Raw genomic sequence first — 24,565 nt, forward strand, 5'->3', positions numbered from 1 at the left:
TTTTGACCAGAGCTCTATAGGGCCCTGGTCAAAAGTAGTGCACTCAATAAGGAATAGGGTGCCATTTGGGACAGGCCCTCTGTCTGTCCGATCTACTAAGAGCTCACTCTTCTCACCCCTCCGGGATTTACTGTTTGTCTGTGTCAGGCTCTTTGGAATAGTTGGCAGATAGGGTTGGTATTGATTCAGTTTTCAGAGCCCCATACTACCTCCTCATTTACAGTATGGTGTTAACTCGTTTTGAGGAAGGGCCATATGCTAAGAGCCCAAGAAGCGGTCAATATAGCCTGCATCCCAAATGTAATTCCTTATATAGGGAGTGCACTACTTTTCACCAGGGCTAATTGGGGTCCAATGGTGAATAGGGTGCTGCTTCTGCCTTTCACAAATACTGTCTAGGACTAGTGACTAGTGAGTCTTCTATAAACAGTTTATAGGTTATTGATGATCCTATTACACTGGCAATTTTAATCGGAAAGTGGACTTACTTGCCATTTCTCAGCACTTTAATAAATTAGGCGTATGCTTCACTTAGTTCCTTTATGTGTCTTTTCCCATGCCAAAAAGAAAATGGATACATATCATGTCACTTCTTAACCTTTTGAGGTGAAAAACTGTAGTGGACTAATAGGCTATGTAAACTAATGATATAAAGTTGCCCTCTGTAAGCATGGTGATGGGCAAATTAAATATCATCACTAAAATGTGATTGTATTGTAATATATTTCTGCTAAAGGTATTGGGATATTTAGATCAACACCAATCCCTATTAGGTACAATGCAACACCATACACATCATTTTGTTTCATAAAAGTCTAATGAACGAGTTATAACATGATATCAATCGTTTATTTGAGAAAACATCTAACCCAAATCATGGGAAAATAGGGTGAGGTCAAAGATAACATTTCACCCATCAAAAACAGAAATAGGTAGGCTACTGAATTGCAGCATTGTTCTGATATCATTATTGTTACAAACTATTATACAAACAATACATTGATTCATGGTAACTCATGATGTCTGTTCATAGAATGATTTATAAGACTTTATAATGGTCTTACTGTGAATTATGAAAGTCCAGCACACAAAAAAAAGATTTTCATTCACAAAAAGCACTGGAGTAAAGTACTTTAGTAAAAATACTTTAAAGTAATTTTTTGGGCTATCTGTACTTTACTATTTATATTTTTTACTACTAAATAATTTACTTTTAACTCCATACATTTTCCCTAACACCCAAAAGTACTGGTTACATGTTGAATGCTTAGCAGGACAGAAATGGTCCAATTAACACACTTACAGTTGAAGTCGGAAGTTTACATACATTTGGGATGGAGTCATTAAAACAATTTTTTTCAACCACTCTACAAATTTCTTGTTAACAAATTGTAGTTTTGGCAAGTCGGTTAGGACATCTACTTTGTGCATGACACAAGTCATTTTTCCTACAATTGTTTACAGACAGATTATTTCACTTACAATTCACTATATCATAGCGGGTCAGAAGATTACATATCCTAAGTTGACGGTGCCTTTAAACAGCTTGGAAAATTCCAGAAAATTATGTCATAACTTTAGGAGCTTCTGATACGCTAATTGACTTAATTTGAGTCAATTGGAGGTGTACCTGTGGATGTATTTCAAGGCCTACCTTCAAACTCAGTGCCTCTTTGCTTGACATCAAGGGAAAATCAAGTCAGCAAAGACCTCAGAAAAAAAATGGTAGACCCCCACAAGTCTGGTTCATCCTTTTGGAGCAATTTCCAAATGCCTGAAGGTACCACGTTTATCTATACAAACAACAATATGCAAGCATAAACACTATGGGCCCACGCAGCAGTCATACCACTCAGGAAGGAGATGCGTTCTGTCTCCTAGAGATGAACATACTTTGGTGCGAAAAGTGCAAATCAATCCCAGAGCAACAGCAAAGGACCTTGTGAAGATGCTGGAGGAAAAGTATCTATATCCACAGTAAAATGAGTCCTATATCGACATAACCTGAAAGGCCGCACAGCAAGGAAGAAGCCACTGCTTCAAAACCACCATAAAAAAGCCAGACTACGGTTTGCAACAGCACATGGGGACAAATATTGTACTTTTTGGAGAAATGTCCTCCGGTCTGATGAAACAAAAATAGAACTGTTTGGCCATAATGATCATCGTAATGTTTGGAGGAAAAAGGGGGAGGCTTGCAAGCCGAAGAACACCATCCCATCCTTGAAGCACGCGGGTGGCAGCATCATGTTGTGGGGGTGCTTTGCTGCAGGAGGGACTGGTGCACTTCACAAAATAGATGGCATCACGAGGCAGGAAAATAATGTGGATATGTTGAAGCAACATCTCAAGACATCAGTTAAAGCTTGGTCACAAATGGGTCTTCCAAATTGACAATGACCACAAGCATACTTCCAAAGTTGTGGCAAAATGGCTTAAGGACAACAAAGTCAAGGTATTGGAGTGGCCATCACAAAGCCCTGACCTCAAACCTGAAAAGGTGACTGCGAGCAAGGCCTACAAACCTGACTCAGTTACACCAGCTCTGTCAGGAGGAATGGGCCAAAATTCACCCAATTTATTGTGGGGAGCTTGTGGAAGGCTACCTGAAACATTTGGCCCAAGTTAAACAATTTAAAGGCAATGCTACCAAATACTAATTAGGTGTATGTATACTTCTGACCCACTGGAAATGTGATGAATGAAATAAAAAAGCTGAAATAAATCATTCTCTCTACTATTATTCTGACATTTCACAATCTAAAAATAAAGTGGTGATCCTAACTGACCTAAGACAGGGACTATTTACTAGGATTAAATGTCAGGAATTGTGAAAAACTGAGTTTAATGTATTTGGCTAAGGTGTATATAAACTTCCGACTTCAACTGTATCCCTGGTAATCCTGATTGTCGGGCTCACTAAACAAACATGCTTTGTTTATAAATGCTGTCTGATTGTTGGAGTGTGCCACTGGTTATCTATGAATAAAAATACAATTATGCCATCTGGTTTGTTTTATATAAGGAATTAGACATTTTTTATACTTTTACTTTTGATACTTGTGTACATTGTAGCAATTACATTTACTTTTGTATATATACTTAAGTATATTTAAAAACAAATACTTTTATACTTTTACAGGGCGACTTTCACTTTTACTTGAGTCATTCTCTGTTAATTAAGATATCTTTACTTTTAGAATGGGGTACCTTTCCCACCACTTACAAAAAGTATGTTGGCCACTGATTAAACTTTGTTAATTAATGGAATAAAAAAAACTCCCCTTTATCTTTAATAATCGTATTGTGCTCAATTAACTGCAATACTTGAGAGAGAGTACTAGGCTAAACCTCTTGGAAGAGGAGAGAGAGAGAGAGAGAGAGTTGGAGGAGGGGGCTGCGCCTCTTGGCATCTCCCCCACCCCTATCTCTTTACACGACTACCGAGTGCCAACCCGTCTAGTTATTCCAGGAATGTGTTGAACATGGCTGCCACGATGAAGGCACAGAAAACGGGACTGTTAGAACTTCGAGTTACCGTGGACCGTTGGATCCGTGTATTAGCCACACTTACGGAGGAGACTTTAACCGTGAGCCCCGGAGAGGTCGCCGAAGACATAGTTAAACCCAACCCAACTCCTGCCGGTGCCATTAACGGAGACCCAGCCAACCTCAGCTCCTCTCCGGTCCCAGAAACAATCACCAACGTTAAGCGCACGGTGCGAGTTACCAAGCAAGATGTGGGAGGACTTGGAATTAGTATTAAAGGTAGGTTCAGTGTAGTGCGTAATCAAATGACACTCTCGAAAACATTTATTTGGTCCGTTTTTTTCTTCAAGTTTAACAATGTAAACTACTCGATACCTGCGTTGGACTTTACTAAAAGTAAACGCTGAAAGTACCAACTTCCCTCACCGAATACTTAAACTCTTCGAAGGTCAGTAATTGGGTTGAAGTTTTTCCATGGGTTTTTTCTCAATTGGATTTGTTCAACTCCTTCGTCCTCTTTCCTCAGTCCTCTCGCCTCCTTTTGAAGGTAATCGAGGAGAGGTGGCGAGAGTTTACGTGGGCGAAAATGCGCTTGTATGAAATGAGACTTGGTTGAGTCAGGCAAATTTCATTTACAGGGTGGAATCCCAAAATCAATGTGTAAAGTGATACAAAAATAAATAATAATACTTGTTGTGCAAGACATTTTAAAAATAAAATGATAAGTAGCATATTGTTTTTAAACGTGTACATGCTTTTCTCCTCACACAAAACAAAAGCTGATTCAAATGAGGTGTGGCAGATTTAAAAACAATTCCAGGAAGGACTTGGGTAGGATACACATGACTATCATAGATGAAAAGTGTCTATCGAGGAGGGGAGGACACTCTTCCATTCGCTGAATAATTGAGAAAAGGCCATGCTGTAGTGCACTAGGCTAGGCTGTTTGTGAGAGCCTAAGTTTTTCAAACAGCGGAACCTTTTGAAAAAACATCACAAACTGTTCTCGTCAATAAAGCCATTTGAAGCTATTCAAGTAAACTGTGCAACCAACTATTTCTCTAAATGTTATTTTGATGACTTGATTCTCTCCCTAAACATGTTATGATCGGGTGAATATAGCCTACCAAGAAAGTTTGTCAGGATGCATGGTAACTTCAAGAGAAAGGTAGCCTATCTGCCATGCTGCTGTGCAATAGTGGCATATAGTAAACTCTTCATACAGAAATAAGAGCTGATGTTAGACAAGCACCACTGTGAAATAGTTACATGATGTCATGAGAGTGAAATGTTGCCTAATGTTGTCCCATGGGAATAAGTCTGCATGTCTAATTGAATTAGGACATCTATTTATTCACAACTGTTCACAAGTTATTACCAACATCAAAATGTCTCCATATACACTGAATGTACAAAACATTAGGAACACCAGCTCTTTCCACGACATAGGTGAATCCAGGGGAAAGCTATGATCACTTTTTGATGTCACCTGTTAAATCCACTTCAATCAGTGTAGATGAAGGGGAAGAGACAGGTTTAAATAAGGATTTCTACGCCTAAAGACAATTGACATGTGGATTGTGTATGTGTGCCATTCAGAGGGTGAATGCGTAAGACAAAATATTTAAGTGCCTTTAAACAGGGTATGGTAGTAGGGGCCAAGAACTGCAGCAGTACTGGGTTTTTCACGCTCAACAGTGTCCTGCGTGTGTCAAGAATGGTCCACCACCCGAAGGACATCCAGCCAACTTGACACAACATGGGCCAGCATCCCTGTGGAACGGTTTTGACACCCTGTAGAGTTCGTGGCCAGACAAATTGAGGCTGTGCTGAGGGCAAAAAAGGGTGCAACTCAATATTAGGAAGGTGTTCCTAATGTTTTTCACACTCAAGTGTATCCCGTGGTCTTTTGGGAGTATTCCATAGTCAATGTGACGGCTCAAACTTGTGATTAGGAAACAAATCGTCTCACTGCTTCCGGCACGATCGCGATGGAAAAGCAGGTCAACAAAAACCCTTTGGGGCACACCCTTTAAATCTAATGTAGCCTCATGACTAGTTATTGTACGCCATTGTAGTATGCACATGCAATCAGATAAGGTGATGGAACACGCTTTTAGGAAAAGCGAGACTTTTGAGGTCTCAAGCGGAAAACAGAGTATTTCTAAGAATACTACATCCCTACTCCTGTTTGAGCTTAAGACGGTGTGTGCTTGTTTGTCTGTTTGTTTGTGAAGAGCAGTAGCGGTGTGTGGGTAAAATCACCGGGGAAGCCAAGCCAGAAAAAAAAAGCCATATTACAAGCGATGTGTTGTGATAACTGTGTTGTTTGCTAACGGTGTTGTTGTGATAACCTGTTAGTTCATATGCCTCGTGCCATGATATATAGGCATAAGGCCGAGACAAAAGAAAACACAGTGGCAGAATAAATTCAACGACACCTTTGTTTCATCACAAAACCAGAGCGCAGACCTCTGTCCGGTGAAGTCCACAAAGCATATTGCATGTAACAAACAGTTACATGATCTACAGCAAGGTCAAGCAAGTTAACGTCAAAGCAAGTTAACGTCTCCGACATTTTCAGACTAATAAATAACTTGATTTAGAACCATGGAGAGTTACCAAGTCAAGTCGCAAAGAAAATAGGAGCTGCCTCCACTAGTCCAACACCATTTCAACTTCAACATTTCAACATAATCAAATCACCTATGCTTTAGTCTAATACAGTGACAACTACAAGATACCAAAAATAATTTAGTCCAATCAACGTAAGCTAAATATGACGTGACTGTCCATGGTTCTGATTGGTGTGTGTGTGTGTGTCTTCGTGCGTGCATTTGTGCAAGTAGAAAAACATGTTGACTCACCCTACTTGTAGAGAAATGCCAATGTCATCCTCCTCCCTTTCATGTTGACCAAACGGTCTATGACTCTGTCATACACATACACTAAAATGCATTTGCATTTTTAGCAACCTGGCTAAAATGCTTGCTCACTAGCCTAACTTCCTTTCATGGGCAACGTTGGCTAGTTAACGTTAGCCTTCTACATCTAGTTACATATTGCACTTCCATGCTCTCAGGCCATGGGCACAATGTATGAATTTATGGTTGTATCAGAATCGCCGTTATAATCATTGCCCAGAATGGAGAATTAAGTAAAACCCTATCTCCGTCTATGGCTTATTTAGGAAAGGACCAATTTTAGCAAGCTAGCTAACCACTGGCTCACAACAACACAAAGCGATGCAACAATTCAAGTTGTTTCTGTCAATTACATATTGCTCTCTATGTGATGTGATTCGATTGAAGGCAAATCCAATCTGGCTTCCCTTGACACTTCTTCTGGGTGCGCCAGGACATTTACATTACATTTACATTACATTTACATTTAAGTCATTTAGCAGACGCTCTTATCCAGAGCGACTTACAAATTGGTGCATTCACCTTATGACATCCAGTAGAACAGTCACTTTACAATAGTGCATCTAAATCTTAAGGGGGGGGGGGTGAGAAGGATTACTTATCCTATCCTAGGTATTCCTTAAAGAGGTGGGGTTTCAGGTGTCTCCGGAAGGTGGTGATTGACTCTGCTGTCCTGGCGTCGTGAGGGAGTTTGTTCCACCATTGGGGGGCCAGAGCAGCGAACAGTTTTGACTGGGCTGAGCGGGAACTGTACTTCCTCAGTGGTAGGGAGGCGAGCAGGCCAGAGGTGGATGAACGCAGTTGAGCTCGCTCAGTTTAGCTCAATGCTGATTGGCTATTATTTTATACTTAAAAAAAAAAAATCGAGGTAGGCCAAATGCTTGCTGGCTTCTCTTGCGTTCAATGTTACGGCGGCAGCAATGTCATACTCTTTTTGACCAGACAGCATCACATAGATGGCCTGCACATATAGAGACAGACGGGTGCTGTTTTGCTCACTCAGATGCTCTCCAGTGAGAAAACATTCAGCCTCTTGCGAATTTAAGGACAATTATGAAACACAGAGTGACGTACAGTGGCTTCAGAAAGTATTCACCCCCTTGGTATTTTTCCTATTTTGTTGCTTTACAACCTAGAATTAAAATACGTACGTGTCCATAATAACTTTTAATAACTCAGAACACGAGAAAATACCAAAAGAACAAAGTGCAGGAAAGAAATTAAAATCGAAACAGTCCCGTACGGTGCAAACACAGAAATGGAAAACAACTACCCACAAAACCCATGTGGACAAGAGCTACCTAAGTATGGCTCTCAATCAGAAACAACGACAGACAGCTGTCCCTGATTGAGAACCATACCTGGCCAAAAACAAAGAAATACAAAAACATAGAAAAAATAACATAGAACGCCCACCCTAGTCACACCCTGGCTTAACCAAAATAGAGAATAAAAAGCCTCTCTATGGCCAGGGCATGACACTACCATGCTTCACTGTTACGATGGTGTTCTCGGAGTGATTAGAGGTGTTGGGTTTGCCCTAGATATAGTATTTTCCTTGATGGCCAAAAAGCTACATTTTAGTCTCATCTGACCAGAGTACCTTCTTCCATATGTTTGCGGAGTCTCCCACTTGCCTTATGGCGAACACCAAACGTGTTTGCTTATTCTTTTCTTTAAGCAATGGCTTTTTTCTGCCCACTCATCCGTAGAGCCCAGCTCTGTGGAGTGTAACGCTTAAAGTGGTCCTATGGACAGATACTCCCATCTCCGCTGTGGAGCTTTGCATCTCCTTCAGGGTTATCTTTGGTCTCTTTGTTGCCTCTCTGCTTAATGCCCTCCTTGCCTGGTGCGTGGCAGGTTTGTTGTGGTGCCATATTCTTTCCATTCTTTAATAATGGATTTAATGGTGCTCAGTGGGATGTTCAAAGTTTCGATTATTTTTTTATAATCCAACACCGATCTGTACTTTGTCCCTGACCTGTTTGGAGAGCACCTTGGTCTCCATGGTGCCGCTTGCTTGGTGGTGCCCCTGCTTAGTGGTGCCCCTTGCTTCGTGGGGTTGCAGACTCTGAGGCCTTTCAGAACAGGTGTATATTTACTGAGATCATGTGACAGATCATGTGACACTTAGATTGCACACAGGTGGACTTTATTTAACTAATTATGTGACTTCTGAAGGTAATTGGTTGCACCAGATCTATTTAGGGGCTTCATAGCAAAGGGGGTGAATACATATGCACGCACCACATTTACGTTTTTTAAACAGTTTTAAACAAGTTCTTTTTTTCATTTCACTTCACCAATTTGGACTATTTTGTGTATGTCCATTACATGAAATCCAAATAAAAATCGATTTAAATTACAGGCTGTAATGCAACAAAGTAGGAAAAATGCCAAGGGGATGAATACTTTCGCAAGGCACTGTACCTGTGCTCAGTTAAAACAGCAGCAAAGCTGGTTAGGAAAATTGCTCAGTATAGCCAATGACAATACAGTGCCAGTCAAATGTTTGGACACACCTACTCATGTTTTTCTTTATTTGAATTTGTTTCTACATTGTAGAATAATAGTGAAGACATCAAAACTATGAAATAACATATGAAATCATGTAGTAACCAAAAAAGTGTTAAACAAATTTATATTTGAGATTCTTCAAAGTATCCACCCTTTGCCTTGATGACAGCTTTGCACACTCTTGGCATTCTCTCAACCAACTGCTTGAGGTAGTCACCTGGAATGAATTTAAATTAACAGGTGTGCCTTGTTAAAAGTTAATTTGTGGAATGTCTTTCCTTCTTAATGTGTTTGAGCCAATCAGTTGTGTTGTGACTAGGTAGGGGTGGTATACAGAAGAGGGGTGGTATACAGCCCTATTTGGTAAAAGACCAAGTCCATATTATGGCAAGAACAGCTCAAAGAGACACGACAGTCCATCATTACTTTAAGACATGAAGGTCAGTAAATCCGGAAAGTGCAGTTGCAAAACCATCAAGAGCTATGATGAAACTGGCTCTCATGAGGAACGCAACAGGAAAGGAAGACAGAGTTACATCTGCTGCAGAGGATCAGTTCATTAGAGTTAACTGCACCTCAGAAATTGCAGCCCAAATAAGTGCTTCACAGAGTTCAAGTAATAGACACATCTTAACATCAACTGTTCAGAGGAGACTGTGTCAATCAGGCCTTCATGGTCAAATTGCTGCAAAGAAACCACTACTAAAGAACACCAATAAGATGAAGAGAATTGCTTGGGCCAAGAAATACGAGCAATGGACATTAGACCGGGGGAAATCTGTCCTTTGGTCTGATGAGTCCAAATTTGAGATTTTTGGTTCCAACCTCTGTGTCTTTGTGAGACGCAGAGTAGGTGAACGGAGGATCTCAGCATGTGTGGTTCCCACGTGAAGCATGGAAGAGGAGGTATAATGGTGTAGGAATGCTTTGCTGGTGATACTGTCTGTGATTTATTTAGAATTCAAGGCACACTTAACCAGCATGGCTACAACAGTATTCTGCAGCGATACGCCATCCCATCTGCGTTGCGCTTAGTGGGACTATCATTTGGTTTTCAACAGGACAATGACACTTTTGGTTACTACATGATTCCCTATGTGTTATTTCATAGTTTTGAATTCTTCACTATTATTCTACAATGTAGAAAGTAGTAAAAATAAAGCAAAAACCCTTAAATTAGAAGGTGTGTCCAAACTTTTAACTGTTACTGTGTAAAATGCACCATCATTAAACATCAATGGTTGTGTTTATCGTGGCTGTTGTAAGTAATGCAATATAATAGAGAATAAATGGAGATTTACTTCCTGGAATGTCTGCATGTATACATAGACCATCTCATCGCTCTGGCAACCTGCCCAGGACAGTGGTCCATTTTGATAGACGGCCTGGACCTACTGCAATGCAAAATGCTTCACCGTTTGTCAGGAATGATGTGTCTGGTGTTGTATTAGTTTCAGCCCCCTTTTACAAAAGGAGTCCCCCTAATGACATAAACATTTAATGACATAAATCAAATAAAAATTGCGGCTTTGAAAATCAATTGGCACTGTTTAAATAAGTGAAACCGACCACCAACTGGTGACTCCCCACTGTCTCGACAGAGTGGTGCTGCCACGTCAAGCCGAGAGAGAGCGAGCAAAAGGCAAAGAGGCGGCCAGCTGACACCACAATGCGAACAGATGACAAGAAGATCCCAGAATGCAGTTGTCATTGGCCTGAGATGAAAGCTATTTGATGGCAGTGGAGCAGTCTGTCTGGGATGTTTATTTTCAGAAGCCCACCCTGGTTCGGTGGAGGGAGGCATGGAGTCGACCTTGCGTTAGGACCAAAGTGCCGAAGTGCATTTAAGGCCGGATAGGCTTGAGGCCTAAAGTTTGTTTTGACACCATATACTGTACGATAGGTAGAAGGAGACTGGTGTGTAGAAATTAGTGCACAACTCAGATGTTCAGCTCATGCAACAAATCTTACGTTAAATAGTTAGTCTGTTTGAATAAGCATTGGTTGTATCCCTCAAGAGTAACAAAGCGAAACACAATTGGTGCCCTCCTTTTCCGGTCTCATAGACTAGACGTAAATGTAAATCCGAGACACTCAAATTAGTATTATATGTTACATTTGGTATGGTTCCATAAGACCAATGTTTTGCTTTAAGCAAAACGGAAGTAGGATGGTTGGTTGGGGTGGATGGGCAGCTGTATAACGAGAATGTCGAATCTCATAACGGACAACTTTAGCATTTTAGCTAATTAGCAACTTTTCATCTACTTACTACTTTTTAGCTACACTAAAGAACAAAAATATAAATGCAACATATAAAGTGTTGGTCCAATGTTTCATGAGCTGAAATAAAAGATCCCAGAAATGTTCCATATGCACAAATCGCTTACCGTAATTGCTGGACTATTAAGCGCACCTGAATATAAACCGCACCCACTGAATTATTAAAAAAGATGTATTTTGTACATAAATAAGCCGCACATGTCTATAAGCCGCAGGTGCCTACCGGTACATTGAAACAAATTAACTTTACACAGCCTTTAAACGAAACACGGCTTGTAACAAAAATAAATAGGCTTTAACGAAACACGGCTTATAACAAAAATTTAAACAGTAGCCTACCAGTAAAGTCATTGGTCACTATCTTCCTCCTCCTGTGCACTGAAACCACTGAAGTCATCTCCTTCGGTGTCGGAGTTGAATAGCCTCAGAATTGCTTCATCCGATAATGGATCGTTTTCATTGTCGCTCTAGTCACTTTCATCCGGAGGCAAATACCCCGCTGAGCTCATGCTGCCCCTTCAACACGCAGCAGTCCAGCCTTTCGAAACCCGTTGATGATAGTGGATTTTTTGACAATGCTCCACGCTGTCAGGACCCACTGGCAGACTTGACCATAAGATGCTCTTCGCCTGCGGCCCGTTTTAGTGAAGGATTTCTCCCCATTTGTCATCCAAGCCTCCCACTGAACACGGAGCGCCACCTTAAATGCACGATTTACACTGATGTCGAGTGGCTGCAAATACTTTGGGCCATCTGCTTTTTTTCCCTCTGAAAGGTTTGTTGTCTTTTTGCACTGAGTCAGTTCCTCACGCTGCTTTTTACAAAGTCTTATAATCGACTCATTAAGGCCAAGCTCCCATGCAGCAGCTCTATTTCCTTTTCCAACAGCCAGATCAGTCGCCTTCAACTTGAAAGCTGCATCATATGCATTTCTCCGTGTCTTTGCCATGATGAGGGTGACAAAATTACAACCGTAATCAGAATGATGGGAAGTTTGAGCGCGCTCGATTTACGTCACATTATGTGACAGTGCTCAGTTCTTTGGCGGCGGCATGAATCTTGCGAAAAATCCATAAATTAGCCGCGTCATTGTATAAACCGCGAGGTTCAAAGTGTGGGAATGAAGTAGCGGCTTATAGTCCGGAAATTACGGTATTTCTTTCAAATTTTGTGCACAAATATGTTTACATCCCTGTTAGTGAGCATTTATTCCTTGCCAATATAATCAGTCCACCTGGCAAGTATCACATAAAAAGAAGCAGATTAAACAGAATGATCATTACACAGGTGCACCTTGTGCTAGGGACAGTAAAACATCACTCAAAAATGTGCAGTTTTGTCACACAACACAACGCCACAGATGTCTTCAAGTTTTGAGGGTGCTTGCAATTGGCATGCTGACTGCAGTAATGTGCACCAGATCTGTTGCAAGCGAATTGAATGTTCATTTCTCTACCATAATCCTCCTCCAATGTCGTTTTAGAGAATTTGGCAGTACGTACAACCGGCCTCACAACCGCAGACCACTTGTAAACATGCCGGCCCAGGACCTCCACATCCGGCTTCCTTACCTGCGGGATCATCTGAGACCAGCCACCCGGACAGCTGATGAAACTGTGGGCACAACCGAATAATTTCTGCAAAAACTATCAGAAGCTGGTCGTCCTCACCAGGGTCTTGACCTGACTGCAGTTCGGCATTGTAAACGACTTCAGTGGGAAAAGCGGGCCACTGGCATGCTGGAGAAGTGTGGTTTTCACGGGTGGGTACAGGTTTCAACTGTACCGGGCAGATGGCAGACCGTGTGTATGGTGTCATGTGGGCAAACGGTTTGCTGATGTCCACGTTGTGAACAGAGTGCCCCATGGTGGCGGTGGGGTTATGTTATGGGCATGTATAAGCTATGGACAATGAACAATGGCAATGTGAGTGCACAGGGATACCGTGACGAGATCCTGAGTCCCATTGCCATTCATCTGCCGCCATCACCTTATGTTTCAGCATGATAATGCACGGCCCCACGGCACAAAGATCTGTACACAATTCCTGATAGCTGAAAATGGCCCAGTTCTTCCATGGCCTGCTTACTCACCAGACATGTGACCTATTTAGCATGTTTGGGATGCTCTGGATTGACGTGTACGACAGCGTATTCCAGTTCCCGCTAATGTCCAGCAACTTCGGATAGCTATTGAAAAGGAGTGGGACAACATTCCATAGGCCACAATCAACAGCCTGATCAACTCTATGCAGATGAGATGTGTCGCGTGAGGAAAATAGTGGTCACACCAGATATTGACTGGTTTTCTGATCCACACCCCTATAAGTTATCTGTGACCAACAGATGCATATCTGCATATCTGTATTCCCAGTCATGTGAAATCCATAGGTTAGGGCATAATTTAATTTATTTAAATTGACTGATTCCCTTATATGAACTGTAACTCAGAAAAATCTTAGAATGTTTTGCATGTTGCATTTATATTTTTGTTCATTGCACTTTGCAACTACTTATGATGTTAGCTAACTCTTCCCCTAACCCTAACCTTAACTATTTTACCTAACTCCTAAACTTAACCCCAACCTTAACTCTAACCTTAACCCTTACCGTTAGCCTAGCTAATGTTAGCCAGCTAGCTGACATTAAACACTTAGCTAGAATTTGTTACATATCATACATTTGCATTTAACATCTTATACATTTAACCAAATTAAAACTTATTGTGTGTTTTGCAAATTCGTAACATATAATAACGAAGTCACACAAAAACCATCAAGCGCTATGATGAAACTGGTTCTCATGAGGACCGCCACAGAAAAGGAAGACCCAGAGTTACCTATTCTGTAGAGGATTTTAAGTTCATTTGAGTTTATTGCACCTCAGAAATTGCAGCCCAAATAAATGCTTCACAGAGTTCAAGTAACAGATACATCTCAGCAGCAACTGTTCAGAGGAGACTGCATGAATCAAGCCTTCATGGTCGAATTGCTGCAAGGAAACCACTACTAAAGGACACCAATAAGAAAAAGAGGCCTGCTTGGGCCAAGAAACACGAGCAATGGATATTAGACCGGGGAAATCTGTACTTTTGGTCTGATGAGTCTCAATGTGAGATTTTTGTCGCTGTGTCTTTGAGACTCAGAGTAGGTGAATGGATGATTTCCGCATGTGTGGTTCCCACTGTGAAGCATGGAGGAGTTGTGATGATGTGGGGGTGCTTCGCCGGTGACACTGTCTGTGATTTATTTAGAATTCAAGGCACACTTAATCAGCATGACTACCACAGCATTCTCCAGCGATACGCCATCCCATCTGGTTTGCGCTTAGTGGGACTATCATTTGTTTTTCAACAGGACAATGACCCAACACACCTCCAGGCAGTGTAATGGCAATTTGACCAAGGAGGGTGATAGAGTGCTGCATCAGATGACCAGGCCTCCACAATCACCCAACCTCAACCCAATTGAGATGATTTGGGATGAGTCGGACCGCGGAGTGAAGGAAAAGCAGCCAACAAGTGCTCAGCATATGTGGGAACTCCTTCAAGAAAAGCATTCCAGGTGAAGTTGGTTCAGAGAATGCCAAGAGTGTGCAAAGCTGTCATCAATGCAAAGGGTGACTACTTTGAAGAATCTAAAATATATTTGGATTTAACATTTTTGGGGTTACTACATGATTCCATATGTGTTATTTCATAGCTTTGATTTCTTCACTATTATTCTACAATGTAGAAAAAAAGTAAAAATAAAGAAAAACTGGAATGAGTATGAAACTTTTGACTGGTACTGTGTATACTGTATATAAATTGACAATAAATATATAGGGGGGATTGGAAATGATTCTGACAATTAAAAAATAAAAATAGTAATAGAAGTGTGATTTATTTCTTTTCCGAATTTCACATATTCAAGTTGATTGGCTTAAATGCAGTTTATGACATATAGCCCAATATTGCATATGGTCTATGATTTGTTAATGATCTAATCTAAAAGTCTATTTGGAGTTTGTTCCTTGGTGATTTTGATTTGGTGATGTTACAGTCTGGGATTTCATTATCTGGTAGTTCTATTTTTACCAATTGAATCACTGAGGATATTTTTTCTGCTCTCGCCTCCCACACAATTCACCAGGCGTCAGAATCTCAATTTGGTGGCCATAATTTCTGAATCTCAATCACTGAACGAACAACCATCAAATGTCACACTGGCGTGCAACGCTAGCCCCACTCAGAAAAGGCATAGATAATGTTGACAGCGGAGGGAGTCACAGTCTGTGCCGATGCCACTGTGATTGAGATGCATGGGTGTGTCAGCCCCGACATCTTTTATTGAGGGCACCTGGCTCTAGTCTCAGGCATGAATTAAATCCGTAGAATCGCCCGTGGGAGCCAACCTTTGAAATATATATTCGGAGTTAATTTGATTTAATCCTCTTTCGGAACATTTCTCAGCCACCCCAAGGCCAAGACCCAACTGGCACTTGACATTATTGACAATATTTCCCATGAAGGGCCCTCTGGAAGTGGCAGATTCATCAGCCTATGAACTGACCTTCATTATCCTGTTAGAGAGAAGAGACTGCAGCCGGGCAAAGTGGATGACTGGTGTCCTCGTATTCTCTACAACTGCAGTCTAAATGTGAAACATGTCCCTTGCTCAGCTTTTCAAATTAAACCGTTGAGCACTGTCGCGGGTGATGCAGTCTTATGTACTTACTATGAACTCTGAGTGACAGAACAATCTAGTCAGTCTCAAGAGTACCTACACCCATGGAGCAAAACTTTCCTTGTGCATTGCTACTTTCCTTTCTCGTAAACAACGTTCAACAAACTTTCGAAGATTCCCAAGAAACACCTCAAATGTTAGTCACTAGTATCAGATCCACTGGGCAAAAACGTGTTGAATCAACATTGTTTCCACGCCATTTCAACCCAACGAATCAACGGGAAAAAGTGATTGGATTTGCAAAAAGGTTGAACCTAAATCCATTGACACGGTGAAATGTTTTGCTGATTTCACGTTGAACTCACGTTAGTTGACAACTCAACCGCATGTAAATGTGCCCAGTGGGGAGGGACTTACTTTAAGCCCTAGGATAAAGCGTATGTATTATAATCCTGTAGACCACAATATTTTATATTCATACCCCATCATATTCATGCACAATCTAAGCCCTGTAACCATCTGGTTTTGTAGTTTGTACGTGAAGCGTACTGTGTCTCATTGATATGAACTGATCCAATGCCATGTGCTCTACATTATGATAAAAAAATGTAATTTAACCTTTATTTAACTTGGCAAGTCAGTTAAGAACAAATTCTTATCTTACAATGACGGCCTACTTTACAGGTGGAAAAGAGAACAAAATGCCCATTCTCATCTCGAAGATCTTCAAGGGGTTGGCGGCTGACCAGACGGAGGCCCTGTACGTGGGTGACGCCATCCTGTCGGTCAACAGCGCCGACCTCCGGGACGCCACACACGACGAGGCCGTGCAGGCCCTGAAGAAGACGGGCAAAGAAGTCATCCTAGAGGGTAAGCAACACCAGGATATTAAGGCATGGCCGGTGTTCCAGGAATTGTTCTAGCTTGACCAGGTCAATTATCGACACTGGTGTAGAGGTTCAAACCCTGAATTGCATGGTGTATACTGCTTTGGTTCTCTTATAGCCATGAGTTAGATTCCTTCTCCTTCAGTGAATTAGAAGTAAGATGAATTGTGAGTAAGTGAACAGTAAGTAGCAAACAACTGCCAAGTAATAGAAAGGTTTCACTTAGAGGAAAAGCCTCTAAGAACACTGAGAGAGAGCGGTCCGTAGTTTTATTTTGGGGGCCGTAGAGCGGGCTTATCAGAGTCGATCCTATTGAACCAAAAATAATGGCTGCCGCAAATCTCATCAGAGCCCATCAAAACGTCTTGGATAACTGACAATCCACTCATTAGTTCTGTAACTGTTTCATCCCGAAATGATCGGGAAACTTCTGGAGACTTCTAGGCTGCCGGTCGGCACTGCGGGGGAGAGATGTGGAGAAAGTCCTGGAGGGGATCCTGTAGGTTCACTGCTCTCTGTCTGTTACACAGGCCAGGCAGCGCCCACAGCAGGTGAAGGGAAACCGACAGTATTGAATTGGAGATGAGGTCTTTAGCTGCAGGGAGTGGGATTAATAGAAGGCTTTCATGTTGTCCATCGATTGCGTCACAGCTGTTCTCTCCCAATCTTTTATGCACATAAAGAAAATGCACATCATTGGTCAGAGCTGGTATTCTACACTCTACAACATTGATTATGATTGTGCTAATGCTCTAGAAGGGGAGCACAATATCCACAAGAACAGTTTTGAGTGGATTTCTGTCATGTTTAGTTAGGCTGTAAACCTCTCCAGTCCAGTCTAGATCGCCCACTGAGACTTACAGTATACAGTGGGTGGATAAACCAGTTTATTGATGCGAGGCAGACAGACCGTCAGAGGAAAATGTTTTCAGACCCTACGGCTAAGTCTCGCAACGAACGCTACAGTGCTCTACAGCCCGGCAGTCAAGCAGATGAAATCACTCTAAATCCCTCTGCCCTGTCAACACTAGAGCAGAAAGGCATTGATGTCAGACAGCTCATCCACCAGGCCTGTGATCATTAATGTCAGAAATCATTTCGTAGGTTACTCACCTCGAAGGAACAGACGTGGCAGCAAATGGGTCGCGAGGTTTCCGGACTTTGCAATGGGGGAGGTTATTGAGAGGCTTTTGTTGTGTCTGGAATTGCACCTGCAGCGCCTGCATTATCCACCGGTTTGTAAACAACAGCGCTAGACTGTAGGTAGTTCTGTTGTATTGTAAAGTCCACAGCAGAGAAGCTGTTAGATGTCATGGCGATGTAGCATTTTATTAGCATGGCACCTTTGATAACAGTCTGACTTCTACGACTTGGAAAAGAAAGAAAAGTACTCGTACCCTGCCTCTGTGCTCCACTTAACAACGGACTTCCGTAGCTTTCCATAAAGTTCAATCAGATCATCTTGATCGACTTCCCGTGTGGCGCAGTGGTTAAGGGTGCTGTACTGCAGCGCCAGCTGTGCCACCAGAGACCCTGGGTTCGCGCCCAGGCTCTGTCGTGACCGGGAGGTCCGTAGGATGACACACAATTGGCCTAGGGTTAGGGAGGTGTTGGCCGGTAGGGATATCCTTGTCTCATCTGTCTCATCTCGCACCAGCGACTCCTGTGGCAGGCCGGGCGCAGTGCACGCTAACCAAGGTTGTTTCCTCCGTCACATTGGTGTGGCTGGCTTCCGGGTTGGATGCGCGCAGTGTTAGGAAGCAGTGTGGCTTGGTTGGGTTGTGTATCGGAGGACGCATGACTTTCAACCTTCGTCTCTCCCGAGCCCGCACGGGAGTTGTAGCGATGGGACAATACTAAAAACAATTGGATACCACGAAATTGGGGAGAAAAAGGGGTAAAAATAAAAGTACTTTGGGAACTCTTTTTTTTATTGTTGGGAGTATTTAAATCACTTCACTAAATACAGTGCTGAACTAAATACAAAGACCTCACTTCCACACATTTAGCTCAAACACCTCATTATGAGCCATTAGAATTCCACTTGATCACAGCGTGACTGTTTTATTAGAAATAATTACGTCTAGAATTGGTATTAGATTCAAAAACAGGCATATGTGGTGTTTACCCGTTATGCCTAATGAATGCTTTTAATGGTGCTCATGTCAAACTTAAGCTACAATTGACATTGTATTTGTATCATTTACAACAGCTATCCCTATTTCAAGCACGTAGTATGTTACTGTTGATTATTGTACCACGGAGTTCATGATAATATGTAATGATACTGTGGTCTAAGACAAATGGCATAATGGACAAACATTACTACATTACATTACTTACAGATATGCGAGGAGTGTAGAGGTTTCAGGGTAGAGTAGAACGGCTCTTTAGTATGTTCCTGTCATTCCTCCATCAACGTGGAAATGGAATAATCAATCCAACTTGGGGACATAAACACCTGAGAAAGTCAGATACATATAACAGCAAAGCATCACAGATAAAATCAGTAAGCCGCAGCTGGCTTTCATTTCCTATCTGAGTTAACATGGTGTGTGTGAGAGAGAAGGGGGCTGCCCCTGATGTGGGCATACTTCGTGCCCACACCCTGTAGGCACACACCTGCAAAATATGCAATATAATATCATATCATATAATACAATATATTCTTACTACTTTATTGAGACTGCTTTCATCGCTGCCAATGGCCAGCCAGGCACCGTCCCCACACAGTGGGAGTGAACCAGGGGGAGAGAGGGGAACAGTGGAAGCTGCTGAGGGGAGGACGGCTCATAATAATGGCTGGAATGGAGTAAATGGAATGGCATCAAACACATAGAAACGAGGTGTGTGATAACATTCATTCAGCTCCAGCCATCACCACGAGCCCGTACTTCCCAATTAAGGTGCCACCAACTTCATGTAAGGAAGGATGGAAGCATGCTCCACATGGCAACCAGGCCTGACTGGGTGTCACAGGGGGTGGCTGGGTGGCAGTGAGGTGACACCGTGACATGGATAGGAGATAGAGACAAAGTGTGTCTGTGTGTGTACCCAAAGCTTACATACACAGGTTTGTGCAGTGTTTAGTGTGTTTTCGTGGGAGGTTGGGTGGGCAAGATTGCTGATGGTGCACCATGTGCTGTGGCGTGGGGCAGAATGCGAAGCTTCTAGGGTAAGGCGATGGACAGGGAAGAGCTCTCCCTAAACCCCAGCAGACCAGTAAGCTTCAGCTCCTTAGGTGGCACCTACATAGCCCACCGTGTAAAAAGGTTTGGCATGTGTCCCGAAAGGCCCACTACTACCTACTTAGTGTACTACATAGGGAATAGGGTGCCATTTGGGACGTAACCTTGGTTACTGCTAATGAGATAATAAACACAGCCTACCGGTACATGTATTCAGTGGAGACCAACAGATGGGGAAGTAGCGAGAAAGTTTGGCAATCGCAGCACTGTTCCTCAACTATAACCACGTGTATGATGCCAATGCAGCCGTTTTTTTTAAATCTCAGTATCAAATCATTTCTGGGTAGTAATTAAGTACCATAATGTTTTTTTTATGGTCAAAAATAAATATAAATAGCTTTCGAGCAAAGATAGATCCCTAGGACTGTCTGAGAGTGGTCTGAGAGTGGGGAGGGGAAAACTGAAAACTAGCTTTTATTGGCATTGAGGTTTGGAACTCATTTTCTTATTGGTCTGTTAACTAATTTACCACTTGGCGATGTCACCGGGCAAGCCAAAACTCCATCCCACTAAAACAAGCTGAAATTTCAGGCGTTCTTTTCAAACAACTCTTACACTAAAGGGGTATTATCATAATTCTCATAATTTCAGGGGGAAAAAAAGTTTTTTACTGCGCTGGGCCTTTGTCAGGCTAACTTTCAGTTGAATTTTACTGGACCAGTCTCTGGCAATGGCAGTAAATCCGTGGGTGAAATGTGCTGGTGCCCACTGCCAAGCCATTTAACGAGGCACACTGGTCACGACTGACAGAGCGGCCCAGCCTGCCTTCACACATAGCTAATGGGGCTCTGAGGACAATGTAGACCAGGCTGTGAAATGTCGACCATTGAAGCATTACACTGACAAGGCAATGACAAATATCTCTGGAGCTATTGCAACCACAACCCTGTGCTCCTTGAACTAATCGGGCACTTGAAAAGTCCCTCTGTGTTCCTCTTTATTTGAGTGTGTGTGTGTGTGTGTGTGTGTGTAAGAGAGAGAGTGTGTGTGTGTGTGTGCAAGTACGTGCCTCTGAGTAGTTTACAAAAATGTGTGTGTGCATGTGTGCCTTATGAGTAGTTTAGTGTATATGTGTGTTCATGCCAAAAATGTGTGTGTCTTTCTCAGTCCACATGACAATGATGCTAATATGGCCTAGCCAAGTGTGTTTTGTCCAACAAATAAGGCTGAGGGGGTCAAGCATCTCTGTGACATACACAGCTTCCCACAGTGCCAGGATGGTCGGACCAAGATGCAGCATGGGGTAGGTTAATTATTTTATTTATGACCCACCCTAGCCACTCCCTGACCTAACCAAAATAGAGAAATAAAAGATTCTCTAAGGTCAGGGCGTGACAGAGTTCTTCAACTGCAGCCGAAGCCAAACTCCCTCACTGAAGGAACAGGTGATGGCGAGCAACTATGTCCACCCCTCTCTCCCCTTCCCGGCATATCCCAATCCCTGAAGGCTGAGAAACCGGAAAGCACTATAGGATCTGTGGTAATTCCTCTCATCCCGACATTCCTGTTCTTTCCCAAGGCTGAAGCGAGAAAAGCCCAAACTCCCCAGGGCTTATGACACACGGGAAGTGCTGCAGATTTTACATTTATATATTTTTCGACATTTCTCGCCTGTTATATTTCCCTAAAGTATTTGAGCCTCCGCACCTTGGCACACGCATCTGTCCTAATTTGATTAATTGGCAGTTGGGTGCCAGTTTTGTGCCCACGCAGCCTTGTGTGAGGTAACAGCCGGAGCTAACCTGACCCTAAAGCTCTCGTGCGGCAGGGCTAGCCTCTGCTAACATGTAATCAACTTAGCAAGGCTTGTAGCTTTACTGTAAGCTTAGTGACTGGCTGGTTCTAACTTCTTACCAACAGCAAGAGTACATAAACATGAATTTGGTTGAGAGTTGCTAACCTCCTCTACAGAATGGTTTTCTAAAGGGTTAAAAAAATAAAATGTTTACAGGGAATTGTTAAGCTCCCTGCTAAGCAACGCCACACTGATCACTACAGGCTGACAAACATAGGTTGTTTTGTCAGAGGTTGTTTTGTCAGAGGTTTTTGGTTAATTAGCCTGTCAATCAAAATAAATTGGCTGATGAAACTTGAAGACAATATCTCAGTGGTCCACATCAAAGCAACCAAGGATGGTGCCAACAAAATGGCTGATGAGCCAGTTACAGTATTACCCCCCACAAATTAATTGGAGCTAACCGCTAACCTTTGAAGGACCACCATGCTTTGTTCCCTGAAATAGTCCTCTCTCATCTGGCATTGTAGTGCCCAAGGTGTTGATATCGCCAGAGGTGTAATGTCCAACTGTCTTTCAAGTCCATACACAGAAAGCGACTAATGACCACACAGAGGCGCTTTTATAGGAGGCTCTGTTTGATTCAAACTTTTACTGATCTTAGGTCAGTGGACGAAGTCAATTGTCCTATCTGGACTGCTACACTAGACGTGTAACTTTTGCAGCCCGTGAGATAACCCTAATCATTTGTTGCGCTGCTCTGGTTCCATTTTCAACATTTCTACACACAGCTCAGGCCCGATAACCCTTGATAAAGTGGCTCAAGCACTGCTCTTGCTGGCCAAAAGGTTTACCCTTCCAAGTGTAACAGTTACGCTTCCAATGTAGCAGGTAAAAAAAAACAATTTTTTCCCAACGGCCCGGGAATAAGAAGAAAGAGAGCTACTGTGGATGGGGCAGAGTCCTGCATGTGTTTGAGTCTTGATTCGATTAATAATAATCGTAATAATAGCCTGTTATTTAGCTATGCATAATATGTGTTTTGTTGTGAAGAGAACCAAGTCATGCAGACTTATATAAATAAAAAAACTATCACGTTTCAGGTAAGACCCAGATGCAGACAGTGTCGAAGTAACCAAAGTTTATTACTAGTACAGGCGTAGGGAAAACGACAGGTCAAGGGCAGCCAGAGGTCAGTAATCCAGATGGGGTGCAAAAGGTCCAGAATGGCAGGCAGTCTCAGGGTCAGAGCAGGCAGGGGTCAATAATCCAGTGTGGTGTGGCAAGGTACAGAACGGCAGGCAGGCTCAGGGTCAGAGCAGAATGGTCAAAACCGGGCGGAACTAGAACAGAGAGACGCAAGGGGAAACCCGCTGGTAGGTTTCACGAAACAAAACGAACTGGCAACAGACAAACGGAGAACACAGATATTTAGTACAAGTCTCCAGTCATCTCTAGATATCGAAGTAAGTCGCCCCACATTACTTACTTTGCTATAAAGTGATAAAGACTGTTCTTTTGCCACCTTTTAGTCAGATCTTTGGTTGGTTGCTTGTTAGGTGAGGGTCAATGACATTTAGACTTGGGCAACACAGCTTTGCCTCTAGAGTATACATCAGAATTGTATTTTGTGATGTGCATTTATTCATATAGGCCTATGCAGCAGACACTTAGCTTGGAAACTGTTTCGGCTTTAGTCACACATTTGTGTTCTGGCATGACAACCACACGGCCAGGAGTTGGCTAAAGTAGAATGAAACAGGGCCAGATTGTTTTTGCACCACACCATTTTTGGTACATGATACTGTTTCTTTCTCTTAACCTTCACTTAACTTTTTGGACTGTCCTCGAAAACAGGTGCAAAGAGGTAAAGTAATTGGTATGAAGAAAATTAGTATGGGTACATTGACTACTTCTACTAGTGGTGTGCCACTGACAACAACAACTAGCTCCAAAACCTTGTTGGGTTTGGGATCCTCGGGTCTCTACAGTATGTGTTTTACATGGTCGGACCACCAGCCTGGGGAAAGATTTGCACGTCCTATTCCCAAAGACGTTTTGGCCTGAGTGCACATTTTGGTCAGGCTCATATGTGGATTAGTACCACAAAAGAAAATGGTTCAATTAAATTACAACTCACCCTGACCGTTTTTCTTCCATAGGGTGAAGTTTGCTTTTGGGGGCCCCCTGAACCCACACACACACCCCAAGCAGGCAAACCCCTTAAGGACCAGCACAACTTTAATTGGGTACTGGGGGACATGACACCCCCACATTCTGAAATCGCATTTTTGTCCCCCCCAATTGTATCGTGGCGCTGTGATGCAAAACAGTGCCATCGGTGTGCTTTAGGACCATGAGGCCGCCTCAGAGCAGTCGGTTAAGCTGTTTGGCTGTTTCAGATAGCTGGATTTAGGACCAGGCGGACGCCAGAGAGCATTCAGACAGGCTGTGTGAATGCAAAGATTCAGAAAGGCTGCCTTATAGGACCGGCACAGGATAGTTGAACAGAGGCAGCTGCTGTCTGTGTGTGTTTAGCTTTTTCTCCAAGTTGTAAAAGCAAGCAGAGCAGAAACTGGCTACTCTTTATTTGACTTTATTTGGCTGCCAAGGTAACTGCTGTTTGACTTAAAAAACATTTATTCCCAGTGCTGAGCTAGTAGTGTAACTGACATGTAACATTAGCTAATGTTTCATGCCCTCTCAACTGAAGTTCTGTAGCTACCACAGCCAGCTCTATCGTCTAGCTGTCAAGTAGCAGTATCAAACAGCAGTTGTGTGTATGGAAATGTCTTGTAGCCTTTGTTTTGCCGTTTC

The 24,565-nt window shown here is 42.6% G+C and overlaps 1 protein-coding gene across 3 annotated transcripts in view; it reads left to right on the forward strand.

Moving 5' to 3' along the window:
* Positions 1 to 3,376: 3,376 nt before the first annotated feature.
* The window catches only part of LOC118388947 (alpha-1-syntrophin-like), a 69,790-nt gene continuing 48,601 nt past the window's right edge, over positions 3,377 to 24,565 (forward strand). The window contains exons 1-2 of one of the 3 annotated variants that reach the window (XM_035778575.2): positions 3,377 to 3,768; positions 16,563 to 16,748. In XM_035778575.2, the coding sequence (XP_035634468.1) occupies positions 3,486 to 3,768; positions 16,563 to 16,748 (469 nt within the window). In that variant the 5' untranslated portion in view covers positions 3,377 to 3,485. Of the gene's footprint in view, positions 3,769 to 3,794; positions 3,938 to 16,562; positions 16,749 to 24,565 lie in introns of those variants that run through there. The other 2 variants (XM_035778576.2, XM_035778578.2) reach the window with 2 other exon arrangements.

Source organism: Oncorhynchus keta, chromosome 10 (assembly GCF_023373465.1).
Source record: "Oncorhynchus keta strain PuntledgeMale-10-30-2019 chromosome 10, Oket_V2, whole genome shotgun sequence".
Classification (NCBI taxonomy): domain Eukaryota; kingdom Metazoa; phylum Chordata; class Actinopteri; order Salmoniformes; family Salmonidae; genus Oncorhynchus; species Oncorhynchus keta.